Source organism: Lynx canadensis, chromosome A1 (genome assembly GCF_007474595.2).
Source record: "Lynx canadensis isolate LIC74 chromosome A1, mLynCan4.pri.v2, whole genome shotgun sequence".
Taxonomy (NCBI): Eukaryota; Metazoa; Chordata; class Mammalia; order Carnivora; family Felidae; genus Lynx; species Lynx canadensis.
Genome location: NC_044303.2, coordinates 80,259,952 through 80,282,999, shown reverse-complemented (window position 1 = coordinate 80,282,999; position 23,048 = coordinate 80,259,952). Strand labels below are relative to the sequence as shown.

Sequence of the window (23,048 nt, the reverse complement as noted above, 5' to 3'; positions counted from 1 at the left end):
ACACATTTTTTCCCCTGGAATACAACTGGGAAAGATGAGAGAAAAGATGAGACAATATGACATTTTACTGCATAGGGATTACCAAGTGTTAGGAAAGCCATCACTCTGCACGGGATCTTTAATTTTTTTGTTTGTTTAATCTCAAAAGCAAGTCGTTGAATTAAGGATGTCTGTGTGCCTGCGTACAAGTAGGGTGGAGAGTGTGAGTCTGGGCTACCTGTGCTGGGGCTCCGCTCCCTGCGGAGGGCGGGGCAGGGGAGGGGTGCTGGGCTCTGCACAGGGGTCAGGGGGGCGCTGAACACTCCTCCTCCACTCATTCTACGTGACCTTGGGCAAGTTACTTAACTTCCTGTGTTTCAATTTATCCACCAGCAAAACAGGACTAACATCAGGCCCCCTCTCAAGGGGTGGTTAGGAAAAGTAAATCAATTAACAAGCATCATGGTCTAACAACTCAGACCCCTGCCCGGGCTCCGGTGAGCCCTAAAGAAACGCTCACCATGAGCACGGAGTGAGAGACGACGATGAACGTGCAAACCACAGACCCTCTCATTTGTTTGGAAGAAGAGCAGGACTTGTTTCAGTTACTTTGCAACCATTAGGGAAAAAAAGCACAAGTCTCCTCCACCCTTTGGGATTCGACGAGCTCCTGCAAAGCCACTTTGTGAAGATATTTATTTTCCTTTCTTCGCTGAGGGAATCCGCTCATCAGCCTGTGTCAGGAGCCCTCACCCGCCAGCTCACTAATTAAAAAATTTTTTTAAATGTTTATTTATTATTGAGAGACAGAGCATGAATGGGGGAGGGGCAGAGACAGAGGGAGACACAGAATCAGAAGCAGGCTTCTGGCTCTGAGCTGTCGGCACAGAGCCCGACACGGGGCTCGAACTCACGAACCGCGAGATCATGACCTAGGCCGAAGTCGGACACTTAACCGACTGAGCCACCCAGGTGCCCCCCAGCTCACCAATTTAAAACCATCGCCTTCCCAGTGTGGTTTTAGAAATACAGGGTGGTGGACGGGGGAAGCTAGATCAACGCCGGGCTCTTGGGCAGTGAACGTTTTTGAAAAATCGCCAACGTTAATTTAAAAAATTATGTTCCCAAAGCCTCAAGGACAGTATTTCCATTTCACCAAAACCACTGACAGTACATCAACCTCATGTTCCTCTTCCTGGGGTTTCTGGCCTGGCAGGCGTGTCGTAGTCCATGGACACCCCACGGACTCCATGAGTACCAGCCGCGCAGGGAGGGCGATCTGAGGTGTTGGGCAGGGATTCCAAATATACCCATTTACCGGTATGTGTTAATTGCAAGAATGCACAAAACACAGCTGTTCTTGCGGAGGGAGGCCAGTGGTGTCCTTTCAATGCCACCCTGCAGAGAACTCCCTCGGGGGCTCTGCCGGGATGTCCTTAGCCCTGTGCTAGTCTAAGTTCTCACCAAAAGCGGATAAGCACATGCAAAGGCTGTTCTTAAACTGACAGATGGTTCGCACCAAGCAGGAGAGTGAGTCCTTGACCCGCGGACATATACTGGGTGCAGGAAGAAAACATTAGACCATCTTTAGTTAAACTCTTTTAAAGTAAAAGTCTTTCCTGATGTGTATTATTTAGTACATATACTGTTCAGCCATTCAGGTAACCTACTCTCTGCCTGGTCCTGTTCTAGAAATTGGGGATACAGTAGTGAACCATAGCAGCTAAAATCCCGGAGCTTGGCACAACATAGGTGAATCACCCATAAGTAAATATACATATAATTACTTAGAGGGGGCACTGAAAACAGGTTTTATTTTGAACCTAGAAGGACTCACATTCAAAAAGGTTCTGAGCCCACTGCTCTTCTCACAGAATTAAAATCGTATTTTGGTACGATCCTGCAAATCTGGGAGGCTGAGTGAAATCACGAGATGGGCATTAGCTGTGACACATGCAAAACCTTTCATGTACACTCAGGGGTCAACTGGGGCACCGGGAGCCTCTTCTGGGCAGTCCATCATGCACAAATACCTGGGGATTCCTCGAAGGTTGAAAGGAGGTGGCTGTGTACAGATTATGGATTATGGCCAGTTTCCGGCTTCAGACTGGCCAGCAGGGGCCGTAAGCATCTTGGTGCACGTGGGGCAGAAACCAGCAAAGGCGGCTGGGACTCCCGCTGTCAGGGAGGCCAGATGTGCCCAAGGACTGGATTTCTCCAGTGACTTTACAGGTGGCGAAACCAGAATCTGCATGACGTATGCGGAAGTGCAGGGCTCGCCCAGCAGAGGGCGCTCTCTTAGGTACAGGTGAAACGAGCGCCTCTCTGTGACACCACGTTTAAGCATTTAAGCTAAGTTGTACATGGGACTGATATTCTCCAAAGGTTATGTTCTAAACATCTTTTGTTTTGCTTTGCTTTGTTTTACTCAGAAAGCCTCTCTTGCCAGTTTATAACTCTGTGTCCGAGACAGAAGAGGATCTCCCGTACGATGTAGACACGCAGGAGAAATCACACACAAACCTTTGGCCAGGGAGGGATGAGGCGAGTACGCAGGGGCACCTGGGGGGCCGCGGTCGCCCACTTCTCCCTGGAGGAAGAAAGAGGAGAACGGAAGAACGTGAGGCCCGCCTTTTGGAGTTTGGGAAACTACGCTTAGTACTAGGGAGTAAAGCTGAATGTGGACCGTCTGCCCTGTGCTGTGGTGATGCCCGGGCATCCCAGCCACCAGCCGGACACACCAAGAGGCAGCGGTGCGGGCAGGGCACCAACCTCACTTTGAAGTCCTTGTCAAACATCAGAAGCGGGCAGGGGACGACTTTCTGCAGGGCAGACCGTTGCCCTGTTGGTCACAGTACCCCAGCCACCCATCGGATACCAGGCTGCAGCCACACCCAAGCTGGGAACGATGCAACTGTACCCTGATCTGGATTGTGACACCGAAACTTCCAAGTGCTGCCTTGGTGTCCTCGAGCCTCCCGGGGCCCCCAAAGGCCTGACTGCGGAATGCCCCTGTCCTCACCAGATACGCTCCCCACCAGCAGGAAAGTCTCCCCGCCTGGCTGGAGCCCCATCACCCGACCATCTGCACTCCACCTGGTCCTCAACCTACTGGTCCTCACCTCCCTGCCAGCCCATTCTTCAAGCAAGCCAATCATACTCCCCCCTGGGGACAGGGGATACCCCACCCTCTTGTTACTACAAAGCCTGTCCCCGCAGCCCTGCTGGTCCCCTCTGCTCCCGGGTGCAGATCCCGAGTGTGCCCTCCATGTGCCTTGTGTGGTGTGCAGCACTGTGAGGTCCGGACACGTGACCGATAAGTCCGTGTCCATATCATCTGTCCAGTGCGGGGTGTTGTGTGTTTGCTTAGCGAGTGTTAAACAGGGCAGAGGACACCTCCTCCAATGGGGTGGATGGCAGGAGACCACACCTCCAGCCCCAGGAAAACTGAGCTCACCTTGAGTCCCGGGGGTCCATCTGGGCCTTGATAACCATCTAGTCCTTTGCTTCCCTGCAGGAAAGATGTTCGGGGCTTAGTTTTACCGCTAACACAGAATTTAAAGAAGTGACCACGATACCATTATTACGGCTGACAACACTAATGACAACTCATGAAAATTACCTACTACCCACTCTGTGCCCAATGTTCCCTGATTGTGGTCTCAAAGTCCAAACGTGACCTGCGGCTGATAAGCCTCATCATTATTTTGTTTAATTAAAAATTTTTTTTAGCGTTTATATTTTTGAGGCAGAGAGCAAGCAGAGGAGGAGCAGAGACAGGAGACACAGAATCCGAATAGGCTCCAGGCTCCGAGCTGTCAGCACAAAGCCTGACTCGGGGCTCGAGCCCATGAGCCGTGAGATCACGACCTGAGCGAAGTCGGACGCTCAACCGGCTGAGCCACCCAGGCGCCCCGGCCTCACAATTCTTAAGAGTTGCCTCCTCCTTTCTACTTTTTCCATAACTTCTGTTATTGTTGCTGTTGAAGAAACCGGGTCACTGGTGGTCCACTCTTCCTCGCAGTGGTGGAAAGTGTGCACCTCTGCACGCAGACGTCCTCTCCAGCAGCTGTTCTCGCTACGGGCTTCCCTCCCTGGGCTCAGGTGCACCTTCCGAGCGAGAATTAGTCACAAGGCGTGTCGTGTCCTTCCTGCTGCGTCACTTCAGGAGGCTCGGGGGCCGGGTTGCCCCCCTTCAGTGATTTTATGATTGATCCATCTATTAAAACCTTCCCCCCAAGCGGGATTTTGAAAAATTTTTATGAGCACCAAATAGGAGCATTAATGCCCCCTAATTTAGAATTTTTCTCTTCATTTAGAAAGTGCCCAGTGCTGCTTTCTAATCCCCTTGAATATTTATTGAAAGAGAACGTTCACCCTCATGAGCCACATCATAGCTGGATATATATGTAAAGCTTTTTAAGAAACCTAGAAGTTCATTCCCTCTTGCCAAAGAATAGGTACAGTGAGGCCCCAAGTTCAGAATGCCACGCGCCCGTGGTGTAAAAAATGCAGCCTGGTTATTTCACAGGATGTTCTGGAACGCGGGAGCACACATGCTGAAAGTCCTGTTGCTTAGCATGAGCAATGACGGGGTTGGTTTTGTGCTTTCCACGCAGGCCTTTCATGTTGACGGACTTCCTTTCACGCTAGGTGGAGCTGACAATTCAGAAGTGAAGGGAAACTTCTCCGAGGTCCCACCAATCTCCTACTTGGAGGCGATCTCTCGAGACAGGCACGGAGTCCTGAAAGAGCGCGCCGATGACGGGAGCAGCTAGGCGCTCAGTTCTCAGCGGCCTGCGCGCCAACCTAACAACTCAGCCCAGACGCCGTGCTGGATGCGGCCGGACGTGCATTCGTGCTACGTGCCTGAGCGCCGTCCGGCTGGGCGACGCCATCACTGGGCAGTAGTGGGTACCCCCCCACACCCCCTCCGCACAACGTGCTCACCACCTGTGCTGCATGAGCCACAGCAGCACCAACGTTTCCGAAACATGTCTGAGCAAACGTTTGGAATGAGCCGGGGGCTTCGGAAAACCAACAGGGGAAAGGGCAAAATGGAAGGGTGCTCAGGATGTCTCTGACTATTGGCTCTATCGATCCACAGGTCTCCCTGTTGGCTGCTGGAACCCCAAAAAGCCAAAACAATGATCTAGAAGTTTCCCTGTGAGTTCTCAGCAGCAGGTGAATTGACTGGGGATGGGGGTGGGCTCAGTATTATGTAGGGCTCAGCAGAGTAAAAGGGGGAGATTGTACTTAGGTGCACGTGAGACCACAGGCAGCTGGAACCCTGATTGTCTGGCACACCAAGAGTCAACACAACCACCTAACGGGTTGTCTTTGTGTTTCTGTGCAGACATAACAACAGGGGTGGCGGTGGGTGGGGAGCAAGGGCTGTGCGGTCAAGGAGGAATTATCTGGGGACTAGATCAGTAACTGAACAGGTCGCCAGGAGTAATGGCAGCTTGTCAAGTAAGACGAGGTTCAGCGGTCACGTCTGAGGTGCCGTGCGGCCTAACAAGCAGGGACCCTGCCATCTGTACATGTCCTGGGCATTTCCTATTTGTATGGTTGAGTAAACTGTCTCCCCACAGAGACGTCCCACTTGGCCGGAAGTGTCCCCGTCTTCCCCTGGAAGATGAGGGCCTTCCGTTCTAACATCTGGCCACAGCAGTTAGAGGCCCCAGGTGGTCAGTGTCTAACTGGGCGTCTTGTCTCACATAAACAGCGAGTTCCAGGGGGCAGCTGTATCCAACTGCATTAAAAAAATATCTGTAACTCCTGAGTGCTGGGTGTAGAAGAAACCCGTAATTATAATTTCCCTGTCACTGGCAAGCGATGAAAGTTTGAACAATAGAACTTCGGCTCCACGGGCGGTGGAGACGGGTCCCTTGTAGACGTTGCCTTAGTTCTCTGTCTCTTTGCTTGATTAATGAAATCCTTCCACTGGAATTTGGCCCTTTGGCCTTCGGTTGGGGTACGCCTGGACAGCCGTCCTCCAGGAATGCCGCCTTTGGGGGTGCCCGCATCAGTTACGAATGTCATGAGAACGTGGATGCAATTAGGGAAACCCTGGTGTCAGCTTCTCGGCCTGAGTTTGGGATGAAAGGACAGGAGCGGGAGGAGTGAGACAAGCCAAGGTTGCAGGAAGGAGTCGAGGCTGGTCCCACTGCGAGCGGGTTAGAGTGTCAGCAGAGCCTGGGTCTAGGGCTAGTGCCGGCTGGAAGCCAGACCCGGAGGCCACGTCCATCTGAAGTCCCCGGGGAGCTCCCCGCGGAGACTGATGAGCCCCACGTCCTTGTTGTCCACACGGCGGTGGAGCCCTGGCAGGATTCAATGGAGTCATGATTCAGAGGCAGAACTGATTTCTAAAAAGCCTGTCTATGCACTTCCTAGGACCGAATGATGGAAATCCTGGCCTACGGGCGCCAAGAGGTGTGTCCCATACTGTCGACCATGTGACGGCTGCAAACAGCAAGCAGCTGGGAACCACGGTGAGGGGTCGTTAGGCACACGGTGCGTCCTTTTCCCGCAATGCTGTGCAGGTCGCTACCAAAGCTCTGTGGACGTGTCCGTGCTAATGTGGAATCATCTCCAAAGCACGGTGGTGAAATAAACAGGCGTGTCAAACTTACCTTTTGTCCTGGTGAACCTTTCTCGCCATCGAAGCCAGGAGAACCCTGGGTTGGGATGGAAAACGGAAGCAAAAACATCTCAGAATGGACAGCAACATTTCCCGGAGGGCTCTGTTACCGCCCCCGACACAGGCTAACATGAAATGCTTTACTATGAAAGTATCAAAATTATTTTCTGAAGGAGGTGGGCCATCACGCCTACTGCCTAAAGAAATACGGAGAAGTCTAGAAAGACGGTATGGTTCATCCGGTGGAGGTGTTAAAAGACCTGCACTCCAACTTTCTCAGGGGTCTCTTATTTTCCAAGATTCTAACACGTGTCCTTTTAGTGGCGGTGGCTACCAGAGAGCCACCACAAGGCCACTCTGCCTTTGTTCTGGCCACATTTCCCAGTGCACTTGCAGTGAGGTGTGGCAGGTGACCGAGCTCTGGCCAATGGAGGGAGGACCGAAGTGGCAGGCGTCATCTGAGGCCACACTCTAAGGATGGAGGTCTGCCCTTGGGCATGGGAGCCACAGGCGCTGAATCTCCATGGGGGAGACGCTCCCGTGACCCCCAGCACCCCACCCACTGTCCTAGACTCTCAGGGAAACAAGAATCAACTTCTTGTGTTGGGGACAGTCTACACTTCCATTACCGTGGGTTAAGGCAGCCTCACCGGCATTGGCAGAGATGTCTCTGTGTTCTGCCCCCGCCCTCCTTCAGTGGAGTCTCCAACATCATGGTTACTGGGGGGGAGGGTGTGTCCATCACTGTGGGCTTGCCCGCCGCGGTCAGCGGGCCACTCTGGCAGGGACGCTGGGAGTGGGGAGGCTGTGCGTGGGTGAGGGGAGAGAGTATGTGGGACCTCTCTGTGCCTCTAGCTTGACTTTGCAGGGAACCTCAAGTCTGCTCGGAGGAATCCAGTCTACTTAACATGCAAACCAGAGCAAACTGCAGTTATGGGATGCATCGCTTACCCGTATGCCCGAGAAGCCCATGACTCCTTCTTCTCCCTTCAAGGCGATGCCCTAGGAGGAGAGATAAGATGTGAGGCAGCTGGCCCGTGCACTTTACCCCCTCGGGTGTTCTAGCCCCCTGGGACTCCTGGGGTCCCCAGTCCAGCCCAGCACGATTCAGGGTCACAGAGAGTCCCCCAGGTGGCCTGAACAAGCATCGCTCCAGGGCACCACTGGCATTGTCACGTAGCAGGTGACGCCCAGGAGGGCTGGGAATACAGGGCAGGCATGACGAGGACGGAAGACAGCATAGCAACGATGTGCTGGCCCCAGAACTGAAGCCACTTTCAAGCCCGCCGTCCCTCCGCCTGTGCACCTGCTCTCTTAAAGCGCTGACGTTCAGGTCACAAACCCCAGAAGATGTTGGTTAGCTGGTGTGTATTATGCAAAAGGGGAGACATTCTAAAATTGTTTTCTGAAAAGAAGCGTCAAAGCGTCACCCGGTGTCACAGGTGGATGCTGCTAGAGCCCTGTGCGTGGTCACCGGGAGTGGGGGCCGGGTGGGGGGCTGGGGGGACCCTGCCAGCGAGAGGAAACCCGGCCGCTGCTCGACTTACCTTTCTTCCCGGCTCCCCCTCACTCCCCTTTTCGCCCTGCAAAGACAGTGAAGTGTCAGAAAGAGCATTAATTCAAGAGCAGAAAGGACGGATGGGGTTCACCATCCAAAAAGTAGTTAATGCAACGGCAAACAGTGACTACGAGTGGCTCATAATAAACAACTCCCACGTTTTGCAGCTTCAAAGTTCAAGAGAAAAGAAGTATGACTTCTCCTGGGCTTTCCCAATATCAGTTAAATCCCATGCTATGTCTGGTGGAATGGGGAGGCTGCCTGTCTGCTCTCTGCACGGCCCCCCCCCCCCACCGCCCACAGCGCAGGCCCATGGTGATGTGCAGTGGCAGAGGATGTGCCCATGAGAGGCCCCCAGCGATGGCATTCATTTGAATAAAAGAGCCTTAGGAAGGTCCTCTCGGGGGAAAAGAAACGTTTGGAGCATATTAAAACCCCAAGCTAAACAGGCTTTATTTAGGAAGCAGGCTCAATTTTATATGATCGCTTTTTCCCACTCTTCTTGGTCTAAAACGGGGGAAGAAATGCAGTGACCACTGGGTTCTTTCCCTCATTGCTGCTGAGATGGCACCTGGGATCCCTGTCACTCTCAGCAGCCTCCTGCAGGCTGGCCGGGCCCCCGTCCCCCACCCATCTTGTTGCAGAAGCTGAAGGAAATCTGATGCAGAAGCTTGAGCACCTCGGCAGGGATCACATGTCCTTTGGCCTCACTCCCCCCTTGGCTCCTGTCCTGAAACTGGACACAGGCCCTACCTGGCTGATGGCGAGGGCACCAGCAGGAGCCAGAGTCCCGCCTGGATCCCACCTGATGACTTAGTGGGGTCCCCTTCCTGCCTGGATGTCCAGGGACATCCTGCTCTAAGCTCAGATGGCTCCTGACACGCTTTACTCGGCGTTCTGCCTTACATCAGCCACTGCCCAAGCCCCTTCTGTCAACGGTCACGTGGCTGTGAAGTCAGGCACAGCTGCCCGGAGCGACTTCCTCCCGGAGGCCTGCCTTCCCCCAGCCACGGTCGAGCACCCAATCTCCATCTGGACAGATACTTGAGAGTTGGAATTAGATACCATGTTTGGGGTTTTCACTTTGGTCCCAGGCACTGTCTGTGACCTCAAATTGGGGACTTTGCCCTGACGGAGTGGTCTCCACTCAGCAGCATTATGAGGTTGAGTTTATTGACCACCTTCCTTTGGCACAAGGGAGCCCAGACACTGGGGAAGGTTCACTGGCCTGTCTGAGTGAGTGAGTGGTAGAGTGGGGTGTTAATTAAAAAAAAAGTTTATTTTTTGGGGAGGGGAGGGGGAGAAAGAGAGGGAGACATAGAATCCCAAGCAGGCTCCACACTGTCAACATGGAGACCGACTCGGGGCTCGAACTCACAAACCGTGAGATGGTGACCTGAGCCGAAACCAAGAGTCGGGCGCTTCACCGACTGACCCACCCAGGCGCCCCTGAATTTTTATTTAGATGCCAAGAGTACACTTTTAATCAAAGAAAATGTTAATGGAAATTATAAAAATCAGAAAACTGACTGATGGGAGAACGCCCACAGTGATGCTCCATTGTCAGCAAAGACAAAAAGTAGGTTTCTTTTGCGGAACACAACACTTTGCTCAGATAGTTCCCATCCTGGCTCTGAATTATGCTTGGACCGTTAACCTGTGCCTGCACAGGAGATGTGTATACTCAGGACAGATCGGAGACTGTTCGTGAATTCTGCTGTTGTTGCAAATTTGTCACAGTTTTTTAAGATGATGGACTAGGACACCTGTGTGATTATGGGTGGTGTCTTCATGTGTGATGAGCCAGCTGGGTACCAAGACTTCCCCACTTTGTGATTGTTTTAAAAGGATCAAAGACAATTCTTTTCTTTTAGTTCAACTGGAAACACAGTCAACTTTGCTGAAGCCTCTTTACCTTATACTGATCTGGGTGGAACATCTCCTTCATGGGCCCGATGATGGCATGGTGGACGTCTGATGGAATCCCATTGGGTCCCGGCTGTCCCATGTCGCCCTGGGAATGGTTTAGCAAAAGTAGTCAGCTTTATTTATTATTTTTTTTTTTTATGAAATTTATTGACAAATTGGTTTCCATACAACACCCAGTGCTCATCCCAAAAGGTGCCCTCCTCAATACCCATCACCCACCCTCCCCTCCCTCCCACCCCCCATCAACCCTCAGTTTGTTCTCAGTTTTTAACAGTCTCTTATGCTTTGGCTCTCTCCCACTCTAACCTCTTTTTTTTTTTTCCTTCCAAAAGTAGTCAGCTTTAAATTGCAAAGACACCATCAGGTGTGAACAAAAGCATCACTACAAACTGCTATTCCTACTTTTGTATATTACAAAAATTACACCAGTTTTGTAATGTTATAATCATAGTATAAAATAAAATCATAACGTAAAATTATTTGTGTCCTCCTTGCATTCATCATCATTTGCAATTTATTCATAAACAGTGTTGAGGTTGTTCATAAGTGTGGGTTACATTTGCTTCTGTGGAGTTATTTCCTTATGATGAATTCCTGTACTAGGGCTGAATGCCTCCACATCAATGTTTTCCTCTATTGGGTCCCAAGATTGGGACCTCGACCCTTTCCCGAGAAAGGAAAGACTACTCCAGTCTTGCCACTGCTATGCCCGTTAAGGGTGTTCTTGTAGAATAAAAAGTAGCATCTTCAACAGATAAAATATCTCAAGCTTTATTTGCACTTTTGTCATTAGCAAGAAACACTTCTCACTTGGTGCACAGATCCCAGAAGGAATCAATCTGCAACAATTAGACAAGGATTCTTGCATAAGAAGGGGCTTCATCTGCCAGAAACTGACACAAAAAGAAACCTATTGTCTTTTCTTTGGCATTGCCACAAGCAGACTATGGAATACAAATTTGAGCCCAGGAATGTGAACAGGAGCAAAGTGACACAATGTAGTATTCTGAGAGTCTGCTAACATTGTATCTGAGAATTGCCTGGAGGTCTTGGTTCGTCTTCCTTTACCTATTGGGGCCTCGATACTCTATTAACACTGGACTCAACTCTTTGGAGATGATACACATTCACTTCTTTTCCATCCTGTCTAAAGTGATGATTCTTCCTTCTGCCCAGTGATTTCTTCCCAGATTTTTCTTCTTTTTATGTTAGTTTACTATTTTGTCATATTTCATTGTATAGGTGTGTAACTTTTTAGGTGTTCGGATTTTTCAATGTTTTCCTTTGTAAATTTTTTCTACGGTATTAGCACAAAGAAAAAGTCTTTCTCTTCGGACCTGAGCAGTACCGGACTCCACTCAGTGTACTGTGCGATCAAACAGCCCAGTGGAAAAACAAAATGAAAATTCATCAACAATGAGGCCACGGCACAAAGTTCACGGTGGCCAGTGGGTTTTGTGGTGAGTGCGACCCGTTACGTGTTGGTGAGCCTCTGCTTGTGTGAGCCACCTGCCACGTTGGGGGTCTCACGTGTGTGGCCTCAAGTGACGCTCTCAAAGGCCCTTGGTTTTTGCGTGTTGGTGGTGCAGGGATTACAGATGCCCACGTGGTTCCTGCTCGCCTGTGAGCCCGGTCCCTGAGTGGGCTCCACGTTGGCTCACGGTTCTCCATTAAGTCTCTGCTCAGTTACCTCGGGGGTCCGCACATTGGGAGACACCTAGGGCAATGCTTTTACTTTGTGGGTGCTGCTGACGGCTGAAGTCACTCACGTCTGTGTCACAGGTCTGTCCGGGGCTAACCTAGACTGGTGGCTTTCACTGTCTCAGTGACCCATCACTGTAACTGGAGCGTTTCCCATAGCCCAGCATTTTACAGTGATCATTTCCTATGCAAGTGGTCAGAAGACGACTGCATGGAAAGCAGTCATCAAAATGATTTATTTCCTAATTGCTAAGCAGGGCTCTGCTTTAATCTATTACGTTTCCTTACCTTCTCTCCCTTCTGTCCATAAAAACCAAGTCCTCTGTTGCCCTGAAAAGAGAAATGGTTTTTCTGAGTTTTTAAAAGTCATTAACCACAGACAATATATATATATATATATATATATATATATGTTTATATATATATGTGTATATATATATGTTTATATATATATGTGTATATATACATATATATATATATATATACATACACATATACATATTTAGAAGAAGAGAAGTAAGCTCTATCTATTTGCAAAATACCAAACAATTATCTTTGCATAATATTCTGGCGTCCCCTCCCCAAAGCTATTTGGCACAAAAGAAAATTAATGTCTTTTCTTTTGCGAGTTTCACATATAAACTACGTAATAAAAGTGTGAGCCCAGAGATCACATAATATGAACAGGAGCAGGCTGGGGTCACATAGGAGTTACGGAAAGCGGCAGCTCACGGTGTATCGTGAGTGTGATGAAAACAATGGGCTTTGGGAAAATGCTGTGCTATTCTTGAATACAGGTGTGCTTTTAGGGAAAATCCGTATTTTATACTCTAAGTGAAACCCTGAAAATAGCGGATTAATGGCGGTTTTTCTGGACTCTGTCACCGCTGGGAATGTTTTAGCTTGCTTTTTGAAACATATTCTGTTGTTCAACCATCCCGAGACTCCCGAAGTTGGCTGTGTCATTAATTCTGCACCTGCTGCGTGAGCCAGGGCTCTGCGGCGTTTAACCCTGTGCAGCGTGCGATGAATGAAGATACCGCAGGCGTCTGGCCGTGGCCTCCTTGTTGGCGCGCGGCAGAGCCCAGACCTGATCCCGGGTCTCTGGGACTCGGTAGCGCACCTGTCGTCTCCACGGATGAGGGTCTCAGCGTCTCCTCAGACCCAGGAAACAGCCACTCCCCCCCCGGATCCCAGATCTCAGGATCAGGATTCAGTCTCCCTTCCGCCTCAGCCTTTTGTCATTTTGGTAAGATAATCCTGATTCCACAAACACATCCGACCCTTTTCATGACCTAAGGGGCTGGGGATTCTCTGGCTGGGGCCCCCGACTTGTCACGTACTTAATAGATTCACGAGTCGGGGGGACATGTGTTCGAGAACTGACTTGACCCCCAAGTCCAGGAGCAGCTGTGCTACACACTTACACATGTTCTAGAAATAGCGCTCTTTTCTTTGGCCTGCAAACAACTCGGCTTCCTCCCCAGGGCCCCCACATTCCCACCAAGACAACGGATGGCGTGGGGCCGTATCTGCTCCTTCTCTCTGCAGTACACCGCTCCCCCTCCGATGCCCAGATATTCTCCAAAAAACACAAACAAAGCCCCTAATTAATTTTTGCTATTTTGCTCCTTTCCCACCTGGCTGGGAGCTGAAATCAAAGCACAGCAAGGCAGCCGGGCCAGATCAGAATGCGCTTTGCCGGGGGCCCCCGCTGTCCCTCTGCCTCGCGAGCCGGCCGCCCAAGTCCCCAGGAAGTGACCTGGTGGACGGCGAGGGTTGTTTGTGCTGCAGCCAAGCGGGGATCTGAGGCGACCCTGGGGCTGGGCGGCCCCGTCCCACATCCGCTTCTCTTGGCTCGGGGCCGTTCCCACCCTGCTCGTGGCCGCGAGACAGTGGGGAGCCCAGCGGTGGGGGCAGCAGCCTTAATGAGCTCCAGCCCCAGCCGGAAGCCAGGTCAGAGGTGATGGGAGCAGAGGAGGGGGACGGTGGACGCCGAGGTCCCCCGGAGGCCAAAGAGATGAGGTTTCCGTAGAGCAGACATGGGAACATGCAGGCTGGGGGATGTCCCCGGCCACGCGCAGGCCACGGGATGGTCCTTGCACACTGGCAGCTGCAGCCCAGCATTTCTGATCACCCATCCCCTTCCCCACCTGCCTGCTCTTGGTCTTAGACATTTATCCAACTTTCCCCGTTGACACTGAACCCTAGTTCCGTCTATAGGTTCTGACAAGCCACCTCCTTTCTTGTACTTCATCCAACTTAATCATCTTTCTTGGGTGGGAACAGTATGGCCTTGGGCTCAAGCCTGACTTGAAAATCACGGACTAGCTCCCTAGGGGCTGGTGTCACCCTCCAGCACAAAGAGCTTAGTTACATCTGGGCAGGAATGCCGCTGGCTCCCCACCCCGCATAAACACAGCCACATTTTGTCCCCTCTGGTGCACTGACACATTTGGATACACACGAGCTGGTCTTGCATCTACATTGCTAATCAAACATTCATCAGTGTGATTTCCACACGATGGCAGTGGGATGTGATTTTTTTGGTCTTAAAAACCTACAGAATCATTTTCATCACGAAATAAACGATACGTCGTTGTCAACCAAGTGGTCCTATGGTCAGGAAAGGTGCATACAAGTGTGTAAGCCACCCCGCCCCCGTCACCGACTTACCGGCTGTCCTTTTGGTCCAGGGGGTCCAGGCGGGCCCTGCACAAATACAAAGAAATCTGTAAACTGTTTTCTTTATCCCAGGACCCAGATAACTTCTGCTGGAAAGCTCTGGGAAAGCCATTCTGTGTATATTTAGAACACCGTGTAGTATGTAGAGAGGTTTCCCATCTACCTGCCTCGGTGGCAGAGGACCGGGGGCGGGCCTGCCTCTCAGAATTTGCCAACTGTCCACCTACAGCTGTTCTGGGTTTGCTCTTCTGAGTTCAGACTTTTGACTTCACCCGGGTCCTAACTCCTGCCTGCTTGGACCCCCCGCAAGGTCCCAGGCCCTGTCACCGTGGACACTGCCTCCCCTGACCCCCTAGCATGTTTTGCTGGAGGGGTCAGCAAATGTTCACGAGCAGAATTAACCTGCGGGTCCAAACTGCAGGGTTGAAAGTCCATCTGCAAACACCACCGTCTTTCTGCAAAGTGTTCAGTGTCAACGCCACACTTAGGATGAGGTGTTAAACACGCACGAGACGGGTGGTTAGCGTTTAAGCACAAGGAAGCGTGGGCGATTCTAATGGCCCATAGAAGAACCTGAAGCTGTCAGATCAGCTCAGGACACGGCGGGGACAGGCCCCTGCTTCAGATTTCCCCGAACTGTGTATTTAAAGACCAACCCCTGCCCGTGTGGCATGTGTACTGTGGGCGGGCCGACAGCTGTACGCGGCGGGGGAGCAAAGAACCTGGCATCGCGCGATCCTTGCTTCTCCGGTTTTCTGCGACAAGGTCTCTCTCACCTGGACCCGGACCTCCCCCAGTGTTGTTCAAGGCCCATTTGTCTTGATGCTAAACTTCCAGGGAACAAGGGGCAGACACCCATTGGGGGTGGTTTAGTGCCGGGCCAGTGGGTGGTGGGGGAAGTGGTCTGGGGGGCTTCATGGGCACCAGCACCTCTGTTTTCTCATCCTCTCCCTCCCTGCAGCAAGCCCTCCTTCACCCCCGTGTTGTGCGGGTGCCAATCACTCTGTCCGTTGAGTTGCACAGGCCGGGAACCCCTTCAGGCGGCCACTGGGGCCATTTTGCTAACTGATGTGTAACATCTCACTGGCAATGATGGCCACTCCCAGGTGTGGCACACCTGTGACGATGGCCATGCCCAGGTGTGGTACAGCTGTCATGATGGCCACGCCCAGGCAGAGACCATTTCTTCTTATCCACCTGTCGGACTTTGATGTGCTTGGCCCAGGGGTGACAGCCCCTCCCCTGCGCTGCCCCCCCCCCCCCCCCCCCCCCGCCGCCATCAGCTGGCTGGGTGTGGGGCCGAGAGAGCTCGTCTCGACTGGAAAGGGGCCCAGCCAGCACCATCTCCACACTGGACATGCTTGGTGGTGATCTAGTGCCCACAAATTTCAAGTCCTCATTCTTCAACCTTAACAGCAGCAAAATGCATGGGAGAGAGGACCTGTTTTGTCTTGATAGTCTCCATCGTGACCACAAGCATCCGAGATGTATCGTGACGCTTCCACGTGCATCAACAACTGAAGAAGCCGTGTGTCTAGGGGACACCCTGATGGCCCCCTGAGAATGAGCTGGGGACCTGCTACTTACTGGTCTTCCTGGAGCTCCAACTGGACCCATCTGTCCCACAGGCCCGTGGCGGCCGGGAGGCCCCTGCGTACAGGCAAAAAGGAAGGCTGTTAGGAGAGGGACACCGGTATGTGCAGTCCTGAGTTCTTGACATTCTGCTTGGAACATTCTCTAATGAAAATAGACCTTACCTGGAAACCGACCAATCCAGGCTCCCCAGGTTCACCCTAGTTGAGAGAAAATAATTTTAAGACTTCTGGTTTTTATTTATTTTTTAATTTTTTTTTTTAACATTTATTTATTTTTGAGACAGAGACAGACAGAGCATGAATGGGGGAGGGTCAGAGAGAGGGAGACACAGAATCTGAAACAGGCTCCAGGCTCTGAGCAGTCAGCACAGAGCCCGACGCGGGGCTCAAACTCACGGACTGTGAGATCGTGACCTGAGCTGAAGTCGGACGCTTAACCGACTGAGCCACCCAGGCGCCCCAAGAGTTCTGGTTTTTAAGTGTCTTTAGATTTAGTTACATTTTATCACAACTTTGGAAACAAATTCGGAAAATATATCAGCCCCGCCAGGGGCTTGGTAATGCTACCCTTTATCTGGGGCATTGTGAATACAGACTGGAAAGGTGTGCACCCACAGGTAAATGTCACCCCGATGGGAAATCGATGATTTTTTTTAATTTTACTTATTTTGAGAGAGAGAGAGAGACAGAATCCCAATCAGGCTCCACACTGTCAGCACAGAGCCCTATCTGGGGTTTGATCCCACGAACGGTGAGATCGTGACCTGAGAGAGTTGGATGCTTAATCGACTGAGCCCCCCAGGTGCCCCAGGATAGAAATCGAAGGTTTTTAGCTTCTTCATGGTGCTGGGCTGTTCTACCACCCAAGAGGCACTTGCTTATAGCTCAGCCATACTAGGGAAGTTTTGTTATTAATTAGGAATTACCCTGATAGCTCAGGCACGAGTCCCACCTCTAGCGAACATACCCTGTATTTGTCGCGGTCCACACTGGAAAGCGCGTACGGCTCACCTTTCTGCCCCTTGGGTCCTTGGGGCCCCTATGGTAGACAGGACGTGGAAGACAGAGAAAACACAGAAAGGCCCGTGAACACTCAGTGCAGTGCTAGCCATGTGGGTGATTAGACATTGTCTGTTATGGGCAATGTCAGTGGTCCTTACGGCTTATTTGGGTTATTCTGAACACCAGTCCTACATTCAGCCACAAAGATGAGACTTTCGTATTTACCCAACAGTATCTTCCTTCAAAGTTAAAATGGAAACATTTTAAAGGACTTAGGTTATTTACAAAAACCCAAAAGGATGCTCAGTAAACAAATCCTTCAGGATGCCAACATGTTGTTTCTCTTCGTAATAATACACTTTGTCTTTTCTTGGGCATTAGGGTACTAAAGATATTAACACACATGTTCTGAAGCACCATTTTTGGGAAAGATGCTGGGTCATTCTGGAAAAGTGGAATTGTGACAAATACACTCAGTACGTGTGCACATCGTATGTGGATGAATGTCTTTCGATGCCTATGTATAAAATTAGTATTAAAAAATTTTTCTTTTTAAAATTTTTCTTAAGACACATGGAGAGACAGAGTGCGAGAGGGGGAGGGGCAGAGGGAGACACACACACACAGACAGAATCCCAAGCAGGATCCAGGCTCTGAGCCGTCAGCACAGAGCCGGACATGGGGCTCGAACTCCCGAACTGTGAGGTCAGGACCTGAGCCGAAGTCGGACGCTTAACCGACTGAGCCACCCAGGCGCCCATATAAAATCAGTATTTTAAAGTGATGGTTATATTTATTGATAATGATAGTTTCATGACATTACAGCAGACTGGAAAGTGATGGTCCTCGTTGACAAGGTGACCCACACATAAAAGACAACCCAGGGAGAGGACTGGGGAGGAGAAGTGAGAACAAGAGACATCCACGAACTTCAGGGGGAAACACGCGGGGAGGAACGTGTGACTATTCTTCCCCAGTCTTAGAAACGTTTTCTTAAATAAAGAGTTTTACCAAATAAGATGTTGGCAAAACCCTGACTTTGCAATATTTTGATGGCAAGAAGGCAGCCATACAGAAATGGAAAACACTTCAAGATTCTTTGCAAAGACCTGAAAACTGAGTCTACAAAACAGATGAATACATGGAAGTTTTCCATTAAAAAGAAAAAAAAAAAAAAAAGCACACTTCTACCTGCAGGGGCTGTTTCCATGTCACAGAGGAGTTTAGAATCTAACAAGACGGGGGCTAACGGCATCCTGTCAAGCTCTAATTAAGCCTTTTGATTTTGTTTTTGCTCTTGCCCAATTCTTCCCTGTTACTTGAATTGTAGCATGGGGGGAAATGCAAGGACACAGGTAAAACTGCACGATACAAACCACACGGATTATTTTCTATCTTGTTTACAGAATAAATTTGGAAAATGAAGTTCTCTGGACGCAGGAAAATCATGCCGAGATGTCTGCAGGAACGTGTGCATCCTGACCGCTGCCTAGGGACAGGGGAGCACCTGCCTGGGGGTGCAGGAGCCGGGCTGAGCACACCCGCCCCGGCCGAGGGGTCCACAGGAGACAACCCGCCCTCCTTGGAAAGTCTCTCTGACACAATTTCTAAAAGGGCCTTCTGGATGGGCCCGTGAAAGGCACACCACACATCCTCCACCCGTCTGCGGACAAGGGCCGGCCCCCCAGCTCCTGGAGTTCACCACCCCAGCCGCACCCGCTGCCCTGATACTCACAGGAGGGCCAGCGAACCCCCCGGGGCCGACGGGTCCCTGGCGGCCCACGTCTCCTCTCGTCCCGTTGCAGCCATCGTAACCAGGTGGTCCTCTGGGCCCACCTTGCCCCGGGTGTCCCTGGGAGAGAAGAGTAGGTGAGCCTTCTAGCACACGGTCTGGCGTTCTCATGAAGAGCGTGATAAAACACTTCTAAATCTTCCCACCCTGCATGAACCCAAGGGCAAAGAGAACTCAAAACCAGCAGGTGGGTGAATGAAAGATTAAGTAAATGGAGGCACACAGGTTCGGTTCTGAGCAGGAGAAAGGCCTTCAGGACAAAGTTCTGTTTGCCATGGGCTGGGTAAAGAAGTCCATTACCGCCAGTCTATCGGGAGGTCCGTGTCAGCAGGGACGGGTCACGGTAGATTTAAAACTTCTAGAAGGCACTCTGGAAGCGGCTAGGTCTTTCAAGGACAACAAGGGGCCCCATCTTTTGTGCCCAACTGAACTGTAGAGGGTGAGTTGACAGACTCACATCCTACACAGGAAAGAGATTCACATTCCCCCCGCCCCCTGATGGGATTTCATCCGTGACTTCGCCGTATGTAGAAGAACTGATTTCCTCTTATTTGCTTTCGAATAAAGCCAATAAAAGCAACATCTGATGTTCAGAGATGTCGGGGTAGGGGAGGGGAGGGAAGGCAGCATGACCAAATGTCTTTTGAATAGCTAGGGAGTCAGGCTGAGTTAATGACCCGCCGCTTACGTACTACGAGATCACGGCCTATTTTGCTGTTTCCTCCCACGGCACGTGTTTAGATATCTGCCATCTTCTTAATCTCTCTAAAAGTTTGCTTTTGCTGACAACGGACCAAGCATACATTCCAGAGTGGATTTTTGAGGCCCCATTAGGATGCCTTTTACACTTTGAGAAATTTGGGACATTTCAAGAGAAATGAACGAATCCTACATAGAGTGCCTGGACCCTGAACGATATTAAGAAACACAACGAGAAGAGTTGCATTTTAATTTCGTTGTCTACCTCTCATCACTCTCCTTTAGACACTCAAAGCCGCTGCTTTAACTGGGACCCTCAGACAAGCACAGATCCAACAGCCAATCCCCTGGTAGACGAGAGAAATCCCTGCTGCCCTGGAAATCATGGGGTACCATCCATCTCTCCAGCTGAGAGTGCAGCCAGCTGCCTTGGTAGTGGCCAACTACAGGCCTTTTTTTAGGGGTCTCTGAAAGCTGATCCTTCAAATTCAGCCTGAGAAAACAAGCCCGGTGGGTGCTCTGCTCACGATCTGTGCGGTCTTCCGTGATGCTTTTCGTAACTCGAGTTCTTCACTCCTCTCTGGAGTGATCTGTCTCCTGTGGGCCTTTCTTGCTCCCTTGGAACTGATCTAAGTCATGTGACATGGCGTGTCAGTCAGACGTTAGTTGGAGACTGTTCTTCAAAGAAAAATTGCAATTACCTTGTACCGACCGCCCGTCTCATGTTCAACATCTAACTGGACACGGCTCTTAAGATCTGACTGCACATCACACTTTATATATGGCTCCTAAGTGGTTAAAATTAGCCCGGGGGCAGATGGCACATGGGTCCACGTATGTGCAGTTCCAGAGTCCTGTGGTCAGCGGGCGAGGCCATTGTCAGCAGCACGGAGATTCTGCAGAAACCGCTCGGTTACCTGCTTACTGTGACCACTCTCTCATGTGAAGATACTGCCTCTCCAACTTGTGAACTATTTCCTCCTCAGAGTAAATGGGCATACAGTGGAAAAACCAAATATGACTCAGAGCAGCTATACTGTTTTTCCACATCCCTCCTTTTAAACTCAGATTTCGACTTCCAGAAGACAAAACGGACAAGGCGGCCCAAAGAGCTCAAGAAAGCGGTTTAAGAATAGGTGGTTTCGTTGCAGGCGGTTGGTAGGAAAATGCTATCATTATTTGTTTATCCCTGAAAATCTACAGATTCTTTGACTCTGACTAATGGGGAAGTGACTACCTTACTTGTTCACACAGCTGTGTGTCCTAACTGGTGCGTGTGAGCCCCCGTCCAGGGGACGCTCCGGGTCAGGTCACCGTCACGCGGGCCTCAGGTCTGCGTGTGGCCTGTCTGTAGCCCTGACCGCCTTCCTGTACCGCTGCACAGCCTCCTGGGTGTGCAGCCGGCATTCTGAAGAACCTCCTCTCTGTGATGCACAGCCTCTCTGTGATGGCTCTTCTGTGTTCCCTCCTACAAGGCGGCTGTCCTGCTTCCACAGCCCCGGGAATGCATCTGTTACGTGTGCACACGCGTGTAGATGTGCGTGCTAACACAGGGGCAGGGGGTGTGGGCATGTGGGGTAAAGGCTCGGATGTGTGCACACGAGGGAGGTTCCTGAAGCAGATGTTCTCAAACCTCAGCAGCAGGCGAAAGCATGTGTCATAAACACATCTGTCCCCGCGGCTGGGATCCGTAGGAGGCAGACCCTGGGAATCTGCTCACGGATCCTTGTGAAAGAGGTTGAGAGACAGGCCTCTGTGTTTATTTTTTTTTATGCCACAAGAAGTAAAGTAAACTAGGTCAGAAAAACACATTTTATTGCATTTTGAGATTTTCTCATGGACAAACCCTGTCTTTTCTTCTCACTTACGCATGGTTCACTAGAGAACTGGGGAAGCGTCACCAACGTCCAGCAGAGGGCGTCCTCCCACCCACCATCTCGGCTGTGCCCCTTTATGTTCAGGTCGCTTTACGGTTCCAACAAAATGTCAAGCCGCATTCTGATTGAGGATATCTAACGTGCTAGCCTTCCATTACAAAACCAGGTCCGGTTTTCGCCAAGTAGCCTCGATTCTGAAGCCAGGCGCAGAAGAACATTTACAAAGGAACCAATCTGTGCCGTATTTGACGGGACTCCAGGGGAAAAAGGATGCACAGAGAGCCCTACTTCATTTTGTAAACTAAACAGGAGGCCTACGTAGAATGCTTCTGTAACTCAGGAGCTTGCTTAGCATGTGTTCGGTGTTTTAAAATCCTACAAAATCTTACAAAACACTTACGGGAATTCCGTCGGCACCAGGGAATCCGGAAACGCCTCTTGCTCCCTGTAAGGAAGGCAGACAAGCTCACTGTGGGCCGGGACACCCACTGCCCGTCGCAAAAGTGGAGGGAACATGAGAAGTCATCATACCACATCTCCTTTCGGTCCTGTGATCCCCGGTGACCCCCTCTCGCCCTTGTCACCTTTGCGGCCCTGCAGTCCTGGGAATCCCTGCAGGCCTGGGGGCCCGGTGTACCCCTGGGGGCCCACTGGCCCTGGCTGGCCCTGCAGAAACAACAGAGTTTAATCACGGTTAATAACAACAGACGAGCATTTCCCAGCGTGCTGCTTTTGAAACGACGCTTTTCATTCTCAAAGAGCTATGATGTCCAGGGAACGTCACATGTAGACGGTTCTATCTCCTGCCACAATTGCCGCAGAGTGACTTCTGGCTAAGAAAGAAGGCCTAGAGCGTTAAAAGAAAAAAACCATGTTAAATGTGAGAAAAAAATATCATCCTAGATCACTAATGTCGCGTTACCGTGAAATGCTGGCATTAGGTTGGGATGAGAGAATCAGCCTACTTGGCTTTTTAAAAAAGATTTTAATGTTTATTTATTTATTTTTGAGAGAGAGAGAGTGAGAGAGCGTAAGCAGGGGAAGGGCAGAGAGAGAGGGAGACACAGAATCTGAAGCAGGCTCCCGGCTCCCAGCTGTCTGCACAGAGCCCGACGCGGGGATCGAACCCACAGACTGTGAGATCATGACCTGAGCCGAAGTCGGACTCTTAACTGACTGAGCCACGCAGGCACCCCTTACCTGGCTTTTTTTTTTTTTTTAAATAAAAAATGTGTTCTCAGTGAACAAGAAAATTCCAAACAAATTTCCAACATTTTATCTCTACTCAGTATAATGCCTGTAACAGGATGGAAATGTATATGGCACTCAGGTATCAAAATGATCCCCAGATGTTTAAGTGATCAGATAATCTCCCGTCTACACACATACCACACGCACACACAGAGAAACATTAAAGGTGTCTGAAGCCTGTAACAATCCACGCCCATGGCCATCGGACATGAGTGGCCATTATTTAAAAAAAAGACAAAATGATGTGCTGGTGAGCACATGGAGAAATCAGAGCCCTCGGCACTGCGCGTGGGGACTTAAAACGGCACAGCCGACGTGGAACAGGATGGTGGGTCCT

The 23,048-nt window shown here is 50.7% G+C and overlaps 1 protein-coding gene across 1 annotated transcript in view; it reads right to left on the bottom strand.

Annotated features, from left to right (window-relative positions):
* Positions 1-23,048, bottom strand: part of COL4A2 (collagen type IV alpha 2 chain) — a 172,700-nt gene that overhangs the window by 49,535 nt on the left and 100,117 nt on the right. The window contains exons 4-17 of the mRNA XM_030314074.2: positions 21,992-22,126; positions 21,861-21,905; positions 18,828-18,944; positions 17,058-17,129; positions 16,253-16,288; positions 16,083-16,145; positions 14,487-14,522; positions 12,099-12,140; positions 10,096-10,194; positions 8,170-8,205; positions 7,574-7,624; positions 6,615-6,659; positions 3,437-3,490; positions 2,503-2,569 (exon numbers count right to left, since the gene is read on the bottom strand). Coding sequence (XP_030169934.1) covers positions 2,503-2,569; positions 3,437-3,490; positions 6,615-6,659; positions 7,574-7,624; positions 8,170-8,205; positions 10,096-10,194; positions 12,099-12,140; positions 14,487-14,522; positions 16,083-16,145; positions 16,253-16,288; positions 17,058-17,129; positions 18,828-18,944; positions 21,861-21,905; positions 21,992-22,126 — 898 coding nt within the window. The remainder of the gene's footprint in view (positions 1-2,502; positions 2,570-3,436; positions 3,491-6,614; positions 6,660-7,573; positions 7,625-8,169; positions 8,206-10,095; positions 10,195-12,098; positions 12,141-14,486; positions 14,523-16,082; positions 16,146-16,252; positions 16,289-17,057; positions 17,130-18,827; positions 18,945-21,860; positions 21,906-21,991; positions 22,127-23,048) is intronic.